Genomic DNA, 17,119 nt, shown 5'->3' on the forward strand with positions numbered 1-17,119 from the left:
CAGCGAAATTGTAACAACATGCCGCCATAGACGGAAACACCTCCTAGGTAACACATGAGCCAATCACCACGCCCCTAGGCCAGCCTGTACCCACCCACTCTGTGCCCTATATAAACCATGGTATGCGAATGCTCCCATTAAAATCTCCTGATGATTGAGGGTACCCCCCCTCATGAAACAGGCCTGTAGAGATGAAATAGTCTTGTGATTTTTTTCCCACACATACATATATTGCGCTCTACTACGGTATCGAGCACTATTTTTTGGATAACCTTATTAAGACATATATATATATATATATATATATATATATATATAAACATATATACGTATGTATTTATATATATATATATATATATATATATATATATATATATATATATATATAGTGTATTGTCTCAAGTATATATATTTACATAGTGTATTGTCTCAAGTATATATACTGTATTTACATAGTGTATTGTCTCAAGTACACAAACACACACACATATATATATATATATATATATATATATATATATATATATATATATATATATATATATATATATACACATAGATTATAGGATTGCAGCCTACCTGCGTGATGCAGGCGCCTGTGAAGGCCACGATGACGGCGACCACGTTGACGGTCAGCTGGAACTGAAGGAACTTGGAGATACTGTCGTAGACGTTCCTGCCCCACATGACGGCCTTGACGATGCTGGTGAAGTTGTCGTCGGTCAGGATGATGTCGGATGCTTCCTTGGCCACGTCGGTGCCAGCGATACCCTGACAGCAAGCAGAGGCGGCACCATCAGATGACGGACAGGTGATGCTTGGGTGAGAGAATACCAATCAAACAAGATGAAGTGGTTACCATGGCAAAGCCAACATCAGCTTTCTTGAGGGCGGGGCCATCATTGGTTCCATCTCCTGTCACTGCCACCACCTGACGGGTCTCGCACACCGTACTGTCGATGATGCCTGAACACAACACCAGGACACCTTGACTTTTGGCCTGGACTGATGCATGCAAATAAGGCCAGGGCTAATGACCTTTGACCAGCGTGTGTTTGTCTGTGGGAGATGAACGAGCCAGAACACGCAGTTTGGGCCAGACTTTGTCCAAACGCTCTTGTTCCACCTAGAAGAAGACGGTCATGGTCATTTGTCTTCTTCTTGTCCCTTTCAGGGCCCTCAAAAGGACTGGAGCTCACCTCGCCCTTATCGTTCCTGATGTGCTGGTTGAACTCTTTGCCCTCCAGGCACAGGAAGTCCTCGTTGGGGAGCAGGATGCCACACTTGGTGGCGATGGCCCGGGCCGTGTTGATGTTGTCGCCTGTAACCATGCGCACTGTGATTCCTGCACGCTGGCACTTGGCAATGGCTTCAGGGACCTGCAGAAGAAAACACATGCACATCATCTTTGATGCTTCTTTACCTCCTGGGAAGTCAGCAGAGAAGAGGAACCTTTCTATCGGCATGAAGAAAATGTAGACTATAGTTCCTGCAATTGTGTGCATTTCTACCCGTTATATGTCAGATGTATTCTCATCTACCAACCTCTTTGACACTCACATGTCCATCTAATACTCCACACAGTACTAGATCATTTACTAACATTGTTACCATTGAAAATGTCAAAATCTAGAACAGGCATGCAAAGAAGTCAGAAAAGGTTTCTCATTGGGCAACTCTATTCTGTAGCCACACCCCCTCTGGTAATATACTTCCTGTGTTGTGACCTGCGTTTACATCAAAAATATACCTTCTGGCTGGCTGCTAATAAATACTCTACAACTACGAGACTCTGTGAACATTGCACCAAAGTATGGATTTTGTGTTGATTTATTGTGCATACAAAAGTATATATATATATATATATATATATATATATATATATATATATATATATATATATACATACATATATTTATTAGGGCTGCAACAACTAATCGATTAGATCGATTAAAATCGATTATAAAAATAGTTGGCAATTAATTTAGTCATTGATTCGTTGGATCTATGCTATGCGCATGCGCAGAGGCATTAAAAAAAAAATAAAAAAAATATATATATATATATATTTTTTTAAACCTTTATTTATAAACTGCAACATGTACAAACAGCTGAGAAACAATAATCAAAATAAGCATGGTGCCAGTATGCTGTTTTTTTTCCAATAAAATACTGGAAAGGATACAAATTTAGTTTGTCTCTTTTATCCGATTATTAATCATTAATCGAAGTAATAATCGACAGATTAATCGATTATCAAATCAATCGTTAGTTGCAGCCCTAATATTTATATATACATACATACATACATACAAATATATATACATATATATATATACATATATATATATATATATATATATATATACACACACACGTGTATATATACGTATATATATATATATATATATATATATATATATATATATATACATATACACACACGCACATATATATATATATATATGTATATATACGTATATATACGTATATATATACATATATATATACTTATATATACATATATATATATACGTATATATACATACACATATATACACGTATATATACATACATACGTGGGAAAAAATCACAAGACTATTTCATCTCTACAGGCCTGTTTCATGAGGGGTTCCCTAAATCATCAGGAGATTTTAATAGAAGCATTCACATACCATGGGCACAGAACAGGTAGGTACAGGCAGGCGTAGGGGCGTGGTGATTGGCTCATGTGCTACCTAGGAGGTGTTTCCGTCTGTGACGGCATGCTGATACAATTTCGCTGCGCTTGTTGAGGGATGACAGGTCTGGGCGGTATATAATAAACAGTTTCTCTTTTAAGCATAGGTTGCATCTTTTATTACCACTGTTGTAAGGTGTGCTGAATGCAAGAATTTCCCATGTTATTGAATATTCAACATTATTGTCTTTGAGGTTCCAAATGTGCTTGCTGAGTTCTGTAGTATTCCGCAGGCTTTGGTTTCTGAAAGAAGCCTTGTGATTGTTCCATCTGGCTTTGAACTCTCCCTAGGTTAATCCTACATATGTGTCGGATGTGTTAATGTCCTTGCGTGTTACCTTTGATTGGTAAATGACTGATGTTTGTAAGCACCCCCCGTTGAGAGGGCAATCAGGTTTCTTGCGACAGTTGCAGCCTTTGTTGGTTTTGGAGTCGCTCTGTCTAGGGGCAGACGGCTCCTTTGCAATTGCTTTGTTGTGATTTGAAATAATTTGTCGTATATTGTTCATACAGCTGTAGCTCAATTTAATGCTGTTCTTGTTTAATACTTTTCTTAGGGTGTTGCCTTTGGGGAAGTGTTTGTCGATCAGAGTGAGGAATTTGTGGCCAATATTAGTTGAGATGTTTTTGCTGTATGGGGGGGTTGTACCAGATAATGTTGTTTCGTTTTCTGCTCTTTTTTGGTTGGTTTCCTGGTGTGGGTTCATAGGTGAGGGTGAAGTTGTATCCGCTTTCATCAAATGCTTTTTGGTACGGGGGGGTTGCTTGGTCGAATTCAGCTTTGCTAGATGACAGCATGGATAGCCTTTTATTAATTCCGGTAGGTATTCTTTTCGTGGTGGTGGGTGGGTGGTTGCTGTCATAGCGCACGTATTGGAGTGTTGTGTTGGATTTCGTGAATGGTTGGTAGCTGTTATTTCTCAGGTTGAAAGTGGCGTCGAGGAAGTTGACGGTTTGCTTGTTGGCTTCAATCGTGATCCGTAGGCCGTTCTCTTTGAAGATTTGGCATATGCGCTTCTTGGTATTCTCGTTGCTCCTTGGCGAGGCGTGACACACTGCCAGTCTGTCATCACGGTAAATACCAAGGTTCAGGTTGAGGCTAGCGAGCTGGGAGAGGAGGAAACTCCCAACGAGTTCACACGTTTCCGCTCCGTCAAAACTCCCCATAGTAACGTCAAATGTTGAATTGTTCTTCTTTTGCCATGCTGTACTGTTGTGGATGAGTATGGAGTTCTTTGCGTGGATGATGATGTTTCTTTTGTTGCCTGTGATTGAGTCGTAGTCTGAGGCGAAGTCTAGTGCTTGAGTCAGTAGGTCTTGCATGATGGAAGGGTACAATTCTTCGATATCGAAGGAGATAAAGTTGTGCTGTTGTTTGTCTTGGATGTTGTTAAACCATTTGATTACTGCTGCTGTATTTCTCCATTGGTTGAGTGGTGTTTTGTCCGTGATTTTTGTGTTGACTCTGTCCAGGATTCTTTTGCTGATTTTTCCTATTTCGGATTTAGTTGGGTTTATTAGTCGGCATGTTGGGTTATTTGCGAAGTTGGGTTTGTGGTCCTTCAATGTGATGAAGGCTTCTTTATAAATAAAGTTGATTTGATTTGATTCCTTGTTGGCTGTGGCGTCCACCCTGTCCTCAATATCCAGTTCAGCCGCGATCCGTTTATTTTCCAGGTGGATGTTCTGTAAAGTGTTGGGTTGTGCTTTTTTGTATGATTTGGTGATGCTTCTGTCCAGTAAAGTGTTATGTTCTGGTATGTCCATTCTATAGAAGTTTGTGGTTTTATCGGCGGCTATGATGAGGTTGCTTACTTTCTTGATGCGCTCCGTGTCATTTTTCAGCCTGGTGAGGAGTGGGTTGCGGACTGGCTTGAATTTGACTGATTGTATCATTTTGAGCATGTCGTTCTCAAAATCCTTTAATTCCTCAACTGTGGGTGGGTTCTTGGTAGATTTGAATCCGTAAGTTTTCTTTTGTGTTCCATTTGTTTCAGGGTGGAGGAAAAAGTGTGCTTTCCACCGCATCCTTCTTAGGAAGTGTTCTTAGGAAGCGACTCCAAAACCAAAAAAGGCTGCAACTGTCGCAAGAAACCTGATTGCCCTCTCAATGGGGGATGCTTACAAACATCAGTCGTTTACCAATCAAAGGTAACACGCAAGGACATTAACACATTAACCGAGGGAGAGTTCAAAGCCAGATGGAACAATCACAAGGCTTCTTTCAGAAACCAAAGCCTGCGGAATAGTACAGAACTCAGCAAGCACATTTGGAACCTCAAAGACAATAATGTTGAATATTCAATAACATGGCAAATTCTTGCATCCAGCACACCTTACAACAGTGGTAATAAAAGATGCAACCTATGCTTAAAAGAGAAACTGTTTATTATATACCGCCCAGACCTGTCATCCCTCAACAAGCGCAGCGAAATTGTATCAGCATGCCGTCACAGACAGAAACACCTCCTAGGTGTTGAGCCAATCACCACGCCCCTACGCCTGCCTGTACCTACCCGTTCTGTGTCATATATAAACCATGGTATGTGAATGCTTCTATTAAAATCTCCTGATGATTGAGGGAACCCCTCATGAAACAGGCCTGTAGAGATGAAGTAGTCTTGTGATTTTTTCCCACACATACATATTGCGCTCTACCACGGTATCGAGCACTATATTTTGGATAATCTAATTAAGACACACATATATATATATATACATATATATATATATACACACACACACGTACATATATATATATACATATGTATATTTCTATACATATATACAGCATATATATACACATACCTATGTATATATATACGAACCCCGTTTCCATATGAGTTGGGAAATTGTGTTAGGTGTAAATATAAACGGAATACAATGATTTGCAAATCATTTTCAACCCATATTCAGTTGAATATGCTACAAAGACAACATATTTGATGTTCAAACTGATAAACATTTCTTTTTTTGCAAATAATCATTAACTTTAGAATTTGATGCCAGCAACACGTGACAAAGAAGTTGGGAAAGGTGGCAATTAATACTGCTAAAGTTGAGGAATGCTCATCAAACACTTATTTGGAACATCCCACAGGTGAACAGGCAAATTGGGAACAGGTGGGTGCCATGATTGGGTATAAAAGTAGATTCCATGAAATGCTCAGTCATTCACAAACAAGGATGGGGCGAGGGTTAACACTTCGTCAACAAATGCGTGAGCAAATTGTTGAACAGTTTAAGAAAAACCTTTCTCAACCAGCTATTGCAAGGAATTTAGGGATTTCACCATCTACGGTCCGTAATATCATCAAAGGGTTCAGAGAATCTGGAGAAATCACTGCACGTAAGCAGCTAAGCCCGTGACCTTCGATTCCTCAGGCCGTACTGCATCAACAAGCGACATCAGTGTGTAAAGGATATCACATGGGCTCAGGAACACTTCAGAAACCCACTGTCAGTAACTACAGTTGGTCGCTACATCTGTAAGTGCAAGTTAAAACTCTCCTATGCAAGGCGAAAACCGTTTATCAACAACACCCAGAAACGCTGTCGGCTTCGCTGGGCCTGTGTTGTGATCCGCTGCCCGGATCATATTTTTTATTTACGTTTTCAAGATACTTGTGTTTTTGGTTAGTTTTGGACTCCTTGAGTACCTGTTTTGTACACCTGAGTTTGTTGCCATGGCTGCTTATTATTTTCACCTGCCGCGTTTGTTCCCGACACGCACCTGTTTGTCATCACTGACATTATTATTTAAGTCTGTCCTCCCTGTCATTCGTTCTGGCTTCGTAGTTTGTTTTCGTGCAACAGTTGACGACTTTTGTTCCGGCTCTGTACCTGTTAGCTTCCATGCTAAATTCCTTTTTTTTACCTTCTAGCTCCCATGCTAGCTCTTTTAGTTTTTGCCTTATGTGCTATGAGCACCCTTTTCTTTTTTTCCAGTATAAGTTATTTATTAAATAAATACTTTCTTACCTGCACGCTGTGTCTGACGCCCGTCTGCATTCCTGAGAGAACGAACCCCGCATCACAATGCGCCCCGGTCGTCACAGTACGAAGCCAGCAAAAAGTTATTTCGCTACGGGCTTGACGGAGGTGGATGAAGGTGCGTGGATGGTCCTCCGAGCGATGGAAGCAGAGACGCTCCGCTGTTCTCCAGATGAGGAGATGATATGGGGACCTGGAGGTGTTCTGGTCCCGATCGACTCCATCTGGCCCGGGGAGGTCCGCTCTCAGCCCGCTCGCACGCGTCAGCGAAGGCGGAAGTCGCACAAGACGGCTTCAGCTCGCGACAGAGACGCGCCACCCCCGCAATTCTTCCCTCCGGAACACAGCCAACCAGCCCATGATTCCCCTCCGCCGATGTTTGGTAATCCCATCACTCACTTTGCCAAACAGTTCACTGATTGGGCTGTCAGTCAGCTGGAGACCCGCGCGGATGACGTCATCCCGTCCACTGGTGATGACGTCATAGACGAAGACATTTTTTTTAATTCAGTCAATTCTTTCTGTCAGCCGCCTCCAAATGACTTTAATTCAACAATTAAATACTATCAGGACATTTTTGTTAATTATAAGTCTAGTCAGTACCAGTCACATTCTGGTTTTCAAGCTCTGCCCCCAATTACTTTGGCCCCACCCCCTAGGGCTCAAACTCCGCCCACTCCTCTGTTTTCTCCCTCCTGGTCATCCCGACAGTCCCATATTGGGGAGATGAATAGACAATTTGGACATTTAAAAGGGGAGGAGCCTACCCCCCTCCTCACCTCCTCCTTCCCACCCCTAAAGACTGTTCCAGACTGCACAAGACGCGTCTGGGATCCGCTTCTTGAGGGGGGGGCTAGTACTGGGTGCTTTGCTAGTGGGCGGGCACAGCTGCGCCCAGCCAAGCCCAAACCTCCATGCCGGCCTCCGCCACCAGACCTTCGGCATGCTAAGCCGCAACCCCCGGCCAGGCCACCTCCGCCAAAGTCACGCCCAGCACCTGCTCCAAGGCTGGTTCTCGCACCAGCACCGAATCCAAGTCTGGTTTCCACACCAGCACCGACTCCAAGTCTGGTTTCCGCACCAGCACCTGTTTCCACGGCAACGACAACGACAGTCCGGACGCCTGCCACTCTGACGCCACCATCAACCCTGGTGGTCCTGCAAACACCATCCTCTCCACCTCCTGCTCCATCGCTGCAAAGCACACGAGACCCCGCAGAGACCGACCAAGTAAAAAGGGCATTGCACCAACAGGCCAAACAACTTGGACAACAGGAGGAACAGTTTGGCGTTCTTGGGGCTTGCGTCAATGCCATGGCGGAACGCCAAGACGCCCGCCTTGATGTTTTGGAGAGACAGCTGGGCAGTATACTCTCCGCGCTGCAGGTGATGATTCTCCCTACGGCCAACCCAGCAGTCCAGCTGAGACATCCACCACCCGCAGATACTCCGTTGCCTGTTCCGCCTCTGGCTCCGCCCACGCCGACAGACGAGCCGCCTGCTCCGCCTCTGGCTACGCCCACGCCGGCAGACGAGCCGCCTGCTCCGCCTCTGGCTCCGCCTCTGGCTCCGCCCACGCCGACAGACGAGCCGCCTGCTCCGCCCACGCCGACAGCGACGACGCCTCCTGTTTCCACGGCGACGACGCCTCCTGTTTCCACGGCGACGACGCTTCCTGCTTCCACGGGGACGACGCTTCCTGCTTCCACGGCGACAACGCTTCCTGCTTCCACGGCGGCGACGACGCTTCCTGCTTCCACGGCGACGACGACGCTTCCTGTTTCCACGGCGACGACGACGCTTCCTGTTCCCACGGCGACGACGACGCTTCCTGTTTCCACGGCGACGACGACGCTTCCTGTTCCCACGGCGACGACGACGCTCCCTGTTTCCACGGCGACGACGACGCTTCCTGTCTCCACGGCCACGACGACGCTTCCTGTTTCCACGGCCACGACGACGCTTCCTCCTGTTTCCACGGCCACGACGACGCTTCCTCCTGTTTCCACGGCCACGACGACGCTTCCTCCTGCTTCCACGGCCACGACGACGCTTCCTCCTGCTTCCACGGCGACGACGACGCTTCCTCCTGCTTCCACGGCGACGACGACTCTTCCTCCTGCTTCCACGGCGAGGTCTGCTCTCTCCTCGTCGTCTCAGTGACCTCGGGTGGTCTGGCGGCGCTCTCGGAGGTTAGAGTATGGACACCAGTGGCGCAAACAGCAGCGACACCCGAGACGTAGTCGCAGAACTCTCCGGCTGCTGAACTTCTGGCGCCACTCACGCCCACCTTCTCGGCAGCCACAAATGTGGCCTTTCCGTGGTCGCCCGCCTCGCCTCCGGCAGCGGCGTTCCATTCGCCGCCGCCACCTGACTCGTCCCCGGTGGATTCGGGGACATGTGACCTGGCGACCCTCCGCCAAATCCTCCCTCCACCCTCCCTGGACTCTTGAACTTTGTTATAGTTGGGGGGGTTTTAGTTTTTCAAGGGGACATCTGGAATCTGTCCCTTAAGGGGGGGGTACTGTTGTGATCCGCTGCCCGGATCATATTTTTTATTTACGTTTTCAAGATACTTGTGTTTTTGGTTAGTTTTGGACTCCTTGAGTACCTGTTTTGTACACCTGAGTTTGTTGCCATGGCTGCTTATTATTTTCACCTGCCGCGTTTGTTCCCGACACGCACCTGTTTGTCATCACTGACATTATTATTTAAGTCTGTCCTCCCAGTCATTCGTTCTGGCTTCGTAGTTTGTTTTCGTGCAACAGTTGACGACTTTTGTTCCGGCTCTGTACCTGTTAGCTTCCATGCTAAATTCCTTTTTTTTACCTTCTAGCTCCCATGCTAGCTCTTTTAGTTTTTGCCTTATGTGCTATGAGCACCCTTTTCTTTTTTTCCAGTATAAGTTATTTATTAAATAAATACTTTCTTACCTGCACGCTGTGTCTGACGCCCGTCTGCATTCCTGAGAGAACGAACCCCGCATCACAATGCGCCCCGGTCGTCACAGCCTGAGCTCATCTAAGATGCACTGATAAAAAGTGGAAAAGTGTTCTGTGGTCTGACGAGTCCACATTTCAAATAGTTTTTGGAAACTGTGGACGTCGTGTCCTCCGGACCAAAGAGGAAAAGAACCATCCGGATTGTTATAGGCGCAAAGTTAAAAAGCCAGCATCTGTGATAGTATGGGGGTGTATTAGTGAGACATGGGTAACTTACACATCTGTGAAGTCGCCATTAATGCTGAAAGATACATACAGGTTTTGGACCAACATATGTTGCCATCCAAGCAACGTTACCATGGACGCCCCTGTTTATTTCAGCAAGACAATGCCAAGACACGTGTTACATCAACGTGGCTTCATAGTAAAAGAGTGCGGGTACTAGACTGGCCTGCCTGTGGTCCAGACCTGTCTCCCATTAAAAATGTGTGGCGCATTATGAAGCCTAAAATACCACAACTTAGACCACGGACTGTTGAACAATTTAAGCTGTACATCAAGCAAGAATGGGAAAGAATTCCACCTGAGAAGTTTAAAAAATGTGTCTCCTCAGTTCCCAAACGTTTACTGAGTGTTGTTAAAAGGAAAGGCCATGTAACACAGTGGTGAACATGCCCTTTCCCAACTACTTTGGCACGTGTTGCAGCCATGAAATTCTAAGTTAATTATTATTTGCAAAAAAAAAATTAAGTTTATGAGTTTGAACATCAAATATCTTGTCTTTGTCGTGCATTCAATTGAATATGGGTTGAAAAGGATTTGCAAATCATTGTATTCCGTTTATATTTACATCTAACACAATTTCCCAACTCATATGGAAACGGGGTTTGTACATACATACACATGTATATATATAATTATACATATATATATACGCATGTATATATATTAGGGATGTCCCTATCCGATATTTGGATCGGATCGGCTGCCGATATTTGCCAAAAATTGCGTATCGGCAAGGCATGGGAAAATGCTGATCCAGATCCAGTTTAAAAAAAAACTCCGGTCCGTGTTTTCCAACGCACCTATTTAAATAATACATTACACTTTTCTGCTGCTCCGTAATTTCCGTTCCGCATTTTCCAGCACACCTTCAACACATCCACAATTCTCACGCAGTTGCTTTTAGCTGCTGGCATTACACGACAGGCTCTTCTCACTCTTTCCTGTGTCTCCCTCTCACAGACAGCGAGCGCACCTTCTTACACACGTCACATACTGTCACGTCATACGTCACATACTGTCACGTCATACGTCACATACGTATACGTCCTCTCCCAGCAGAGAGCGAGGTAGCGGCATGGCTAACGTTAGCTGTGATGCTAGCGCAGCCGCTAAGGTGCGCGCCTGCTCAAGCGTCCTCTGCGCACGGCAAATCTATGCCACGCACAAAATCAAATAAAAAAATAAGCGCATAACAATTTTCGACACACGGACACGACAGAGACAACAGTTTTCGTCATCATTGTTCAAATATTGTGACGTCTGTCGAGACGCTTATCTCCATTCGGTGCCACACGTCCACACCATCAAAATGCCAAGGCAAAAATTTCAACATCAACACCGTATGAAAAAATTAGTGATTTTTTTAGTTGTGATTTCCTTCTCTGCATGAAAGTTTAAAAGTAGCATATATTAATGCAGTATGAAGAAGGATGTTTTAATGTAGACGTGCAAGCCTTGAAAGAACATTTTGAAAATCAAGACTACATTTCCTGCAAATGGGTGCACTTCTACCCTATATTTTAACTTTATATTTATTCTCATATCAAACTCTTTTGGCTGTCTTTTTGACACTTACATCAGGCGCCCCCCTCCACACCCTGGATTATAAATAATGTAAATAATTCAATGTGATTATCTTGTGTGATGACTGTATTATGATGATAGTATATATCTGATAGTACATATCTGTATCATGAATCAATTTAAGTAAACCCCGACTTAAACAAGTTGAAAAACTTATTCGGATGTTACCATTTAGTGGTCAATTGTACGGAATATGTACTGTACTGTGCAACCTACTAATAAAAGTCTCAATCAATCAATCAAAACACATAGAATCATCATACTGCTGTGTTTATATGCATCAAGTGTTCATTCAAGGCTAAGGCAAAATACCGAGATATATATTGTGTATCGCAATATGGCCTTAAAATATCGCAATATTAAAAAAAGGCCATATCGCCCAGCCCTAGTTCAATGATGCCATTTCTGTTTGTCATGTATAATTTTGTCTATTTTGTGTTTATCCTTGAATAAACAGGTCAGTTTCTTGTTACCAACCATTGTGTATTATTCAAACTCCCCTAATTTAGCTGGCTAGTTGTTATCAAGAGTACTAAAACCCTTTTCAACATGATTCTGACAACTAAGTAGGCTAAATAACTTTAAACTTTAATACATGCTCGGATAGGCCATTATTGGTCAGTATCGGTATCGGTCAGTATCGGTATCGGATCGGAAATGCAAAAACAATATCGGTATCGGATCGGAAGTGCAAAAACCTGGATCGGGACATCCCTAATATATATACATATATAAATACGTATATATATACATATATATGTATGTATATATATACATCCATACATACTTACATATATATACATACGTATGTATACATACATATGTATATATATATATATACATATATACGTATGTATATATATATACATACGTGTATATATATACATATACGTATGTATATATATACATACATAGATATTCATATATACATACTTACATATATATACATACATATATACACATACATATGTATATATACTGTATACATACATATATACACTAGGGCTGCAACTAATCGATTAAATCGATTAAAATCGATTATGAAAATAGTTGCCGATTAATTTAGTCATCGAATCGTTGGATCTGTGCTATGCGCAGAGGCAATTTTGTTTTTTTCTTTTAATTTTTTTTATAAACCTTTATTTATAAACTGCAACATGTACAAACAGCTGAGAAAAAATAATCAAAATAAGTATGGTACCAGTATGCTGTTTTTTTTCAAAAAAATACTGGAAAGGATAGAAATGTAGTTTGTGTCTTTTATCCAATTATTAATTGATTAATCAAAGTAACAATCGACAGATTAATCGATTATCAAATTAATCGTCAGTTGCAGCCCTAATATACACACATATATATTAACACACACATATATATATATATATACACATATATATACACATATATAAATACACATACTGTACATATATATATATATATTATATACTAAACACAAATAAACACAACACTTTTGTTTTTGCTCTCAAAGATGTCAAACTTTGACTTTACACACAAAAGACCTCTCAAATAGGTTCCTCTCAAATATTGCAAATATTGTTGACAAATGTGTCTAAATCTGTGTTAGTGAGCATTTTTTCTTTGCCAAGATAATCCATCCCACCTCACTGGTGTGTCATATCAACACGCTGAATAAACAGTATTATTATTACACAGGTGTGCCTTAAGCTGCCCACAATAAAAGGCCACTATGAAATGTGCACTTTTGCTTTATTAAATCTGGGGGATCAGAAAAACAGTCGGTATCTTGTGTGAGCACCATTTGCCTCACGCAGTGCAACACATCTCCTTGGCATAAATAGACCCCTTTTCAGACCAGTTGATCTGCCATCTCTCTTTCTGCTCTGCCCCCCTCTCCTGCATGGAGATGTTATCAGGTGACCACAGATCAGCCTCCCCGGATGAGGCGCTAGGGCTTAGGGCCAACACATCCTAACACATTAGTCTAGTTTGAGTGGTCGCCATGACACTGGACAACTTACCTCAGGTCTGACAGGGTCGTCAATGCATGGTGTGGAAGTCAGGGCTTAGGGCCAACACATCCCAACACATTAGTCTAGTTTGAGTGGTCGCCAGGACACTGGACACCTTACCTCAGGTCTGACAGGGTCGTCAATGCATGGTGTGGAAGTCAAGGCTAAGGGCCAACACATCCCAACACATTAGTCTAGTGTGAGTGGTTGCCAGGACACTGGACACCATACCTCAGGTCTGACAGGGTCGTCAATGCATGGCGTGGAAGTCAGGGCTTTGGGCCACCACATCCCAACACATTAGTTTGAGTGGTTGCCATGACACTGGACACCTAACCTCAGGTCTGACGGGGTCCTCAATGCATGGTGTGGAAGTCAGGGCTTAGGGCCAACACATCCCAACACATTAGCCTAGTTCAAGTTGTCGCCATGACACTGGACACGTTACCTCAGGTCTGACAGGGTCCTCAATGCATGGTGTGGAAGTCAGGGCTTAGGGCCAACACATCCCAACACATTAGTCTAGTTTGAGTGGTTGCCATGACACTGGACACCTTACCTCAGGTCTGACGGGATCCTCAATGCATGGTGTGGAAGTCAGGGCTTAGGGCTAACACATCCCAACACATTAGTCTAGTTTGAGTGGTTGCCATTGCACTGGACACCATACCTCAGGTCTGACAGGGTCCTCAATGCATGGTGTGTAAGTCAGGGCTTAGGGCCAACACATCTCAACACATTAGTCTAGTTTGAGTGGTCGCCATGACACTGGACACCTTACCTCAGGTCTGACGGGGTCCTCAATGCCGACCACAGCGATGCAGGTGAGTTCGCTGAGGATGTCGTTCTCTGCGTCCCAGTTTGGCTCTCCTGCCTCAGCGGGGAAGTCCCTAAAGGCCACGCAGATGGTCCTCAGACCATCACAGGCCATGGGCTCGATCACCTTTCGCACCATCTCGTCTCGGTCTTTGGGCTTGAAGACACGAAGCTGGCTGTCAGTGTCCAGGATACGGGAGCACCTGAGAGGGGAAGAGACAAGATGGTCCGTGGTCCTGATAAAGATCTAGGGGGGCCTTCTTACTTTCTGAGGATGATCTCCGAAGCTCCTTTGCTGTACATGCGGAAGCCTCCGTCTGGTTTCTTCAGCACCGTGCTCATAGATTTACGGGAGGAGTTAAAAGTGTAGACCTTGTAGAGCCTCTCTTCGGGCACCTCATCTCTGATGGGCTGGTAGTCCCTCTTCAGTTCCAGAACCAGTCCAAGCAGAGCACACTCTGTCTTGTTTCCCACGTGACGGGGGAGACCGCCTTCTTTCTCTGGAGGCTGAGAGAAGGACAACAATTAACACCAACTGGAGTTTCACCAAGACTGCCAGTGGTCGAATATTTGGTACATGAGTAGTCAATAGTATATATATATATATATATATATATATATATATATATATATATACATATATCAATCAAATCATACTGGGAGGAGATCTTGCCCCAAGTGGAGGAGTTCAAGTACCTAGGAGTCTTGCTCACGAGTGAGGGAAGAGTGGATCGTGAGATCGACAGATCGGTGTGGCGTCTTCAGTAATGCGGACGCTGTATCGATCCGTTGTGGTGAAGAAGGAGCTGAGCCGGAAGGCAAAGGTCTCAATTCACCGGTCGATCTACGTTCCCATCCTCACCTATGGTCATGAGCTTTGGGTTATGACCGAAAGGACAAGATCACGGGTACAAGCGGCCGAAATGAGTTTCCTCCGCTGGGTGGCGGGTCTCTCCCTTAGAGATAGGGTGAGAAGCTCTGTCATCCCGGAGGAACTCAGAGTAAAGCCGCTGCTCCTCCACATTGAGAGGAGCCAGATGAGGTGGTTCGGGCATCTGCTCTGGATGCCACCCGAACGCCTCCCTAGGGAGGTGTTTAGGGCACGTCCGACCTGCAGGAGGCCACGGGGAAGACCCAGGACAGGTTGGGAAGACTATGTCTCCTGGCTGGCCTGGGAACGCCTCGGGATCGCCCGGGAGGAGCTGGACAAAGTGGCTGGGGAGAGGGAAGTCTGGGCTTCTCTGCTTAGGCTGCTGCCCCCGCGACCCGACCTCGGATAAGCGGAAGAAAATGGATGGATGGATGCAATCATACTGTAAGGACCTGCTGGTGTTAAATAATATCGATGTTCAATCTCCCATGATCGTGAAAACAGCGTGTCAGAGGTGAAAGTGAAAGGGGATTGGCAGAGAATGAAGTGTTGTTGTGTATCTGCATGGGGGCGGACTTATGTGCATGGAGGGAATTGGGCCGGTCGTTAGCATTAGATTGGCAATAAAAGTTAAAAAGAGCGTTGGACTTTGTGTGATTTCCTCAATAAATTATATTACTTTCATTTTTTTAACATATAAAAACTCCCATTTTTAAGGTGCGGCGGTTTTTATTTTGCCGTGGTGGTAAATACATAAGAATAAACCCTACAAACTTACTGTTCTCCTCACTCATCACATGTTAGACATGTTAGACATGTTTGGTTCTAAGTACTGTGGTCAAGTCTAATTGGATCCAAGTTGAAGATCTCACCAGGATCTTAGTAGTGTAGGCTGAGTTGATGGAAATGCTGTTGACCAACACTTCCAGGGTCCCGGGCTTGATGACGTCTGGCTCCGGCACGTTCTTATAATGGGTGTCGCCGATGTACGCCTGCACCACCGTCATGCGGTTCATGGTCAGCGTGCCCGTCTTGTCGGAGCAGATGGCCGTGGCGTTGCCCATGGTCTCGCAGGCGTCCAGGTGACGCACCAAGTTGTTGTCCTTCATCATTTTCTACAAGACACAGGGAAAGGTGAAACCCCGCATGGCACACCCCGGCTCCTCTCCATGCTTACCTTGACGGAGAAGGCCAGCGAGATAGTGACGGCCAGGGGCAGGCCCTCCGGGACGGCCACCACCAGCACGGTCACGCCTATGATGAAGAACTTGACAAAGTACTGGATGTAGATGGGCGTGCAGTCCGCCGTCCACGTGTGACCCTTGACGGCAAAGGTGTCGATGACAAAGTAGAGGATGAGGATGATGACCGTCACCGCTGACATGATGAGACCTGGCGGGAACAAGCAGACCTGGTTTCAAGATGGACAACTTCTCATGTTTTCAGCTTCTACCTACACTTATTGTTATGAAGCTGCTTGGTTTGTGTTTCACAGGTCAAACATCAGGAACACAAAGAGGAACAATGTTCTCCAGTGTTGGATATGGTCCTTTTCAAATGTGGAAGATGTCCAGTTTTTGGTGATCATGTAGGTCAAAATGAATAGTGATTCATGCTGTATATAATATTACATTATATAACATGTTGGTGATTATGTAGGGCAAAGTTCACGAGGTCAAAATGAATGGTGACTCATGCTGTATATACAATTACATTATATAACATGTTGGTGATTACATAGGTCAAAGTTCACAACGTCAAAATGAACGGTGACTCATGCTGTATATACAATTACATTATATAACATGTTGGTGAATATGTAGGTCAAAGTTCACAAGGTCAAAATGAATGGTGACTCATGCTGTATATAAAACTACATTATATAAAATTTTGGTGA

The 17,119-nt window shown here is 44.3% G+C and overlaps 1 protein-coding gene across 5 annotated transcripts in view; it reads right to left on the minus strand.

Annotated features, from left to right (window-relative positions):
• The window catches only part of LOC133622224 (plasma membrane calcium-transporting ATPase 1-like), a 229,593-nt gene that overhangs the window by 62,431 nt on the left and 150,043 nt on the right, over positions 1 to 17,119 (minus strand). For all 5 annotated transcript variants that reach the window (XM_061984716.2, XM_061984713.2, XM_061984717.2 and 2 more), the window contains 8 exons: positions 16,400 to 16,614; positions 16,095 to 16,337; positions 14,617 to 14,858; positions 14,317 to 14,554; positions 1,200 to 1,379; positions 1,039 to 1,126; positions 860 to 966; positions 580 to 771 (listed from right to left, as the gene is read on the minus strand). In XM_061984716.2, coding sequence (XP_061840700.1) covers positions 580 to 771; positions 860 to 966; positions 1,039 to 1,126; positions 1,200 to 1,379; positions 14,317 to 14,554; positions 14,617 to 14,858; positions 16,095 to 16,337; positions 16,400 to 16,614 — 1,505 coding nt within the window. The remainder of the gene's footprint in view (positions 1 to 579; positions 772 to 859; positions 967 to 1,038; positions 1,127 to 1,199; positions 1,380 to 14,316; positions 14,555 to 14,616; positions 14,859 to 16,094; positions 16,338 to 16,399; positions 16,615 to 17,119) is intronic.

Source organism: Nerophis lumbriciformis, linkage group LG23 (assembly GCF_033978685.3).
Source record: "Nerophis lumbriciformis linkage group LG23, RoL_Nlum_v2.1, whole genome shotgun sequence".
Lineage (NCBI taxonomy): Eukaryota > Metazoa > Chordata > Actinopteri > Syngnathiformes > Syngnathidae > Nerophis > Nerophis lumbriciformis.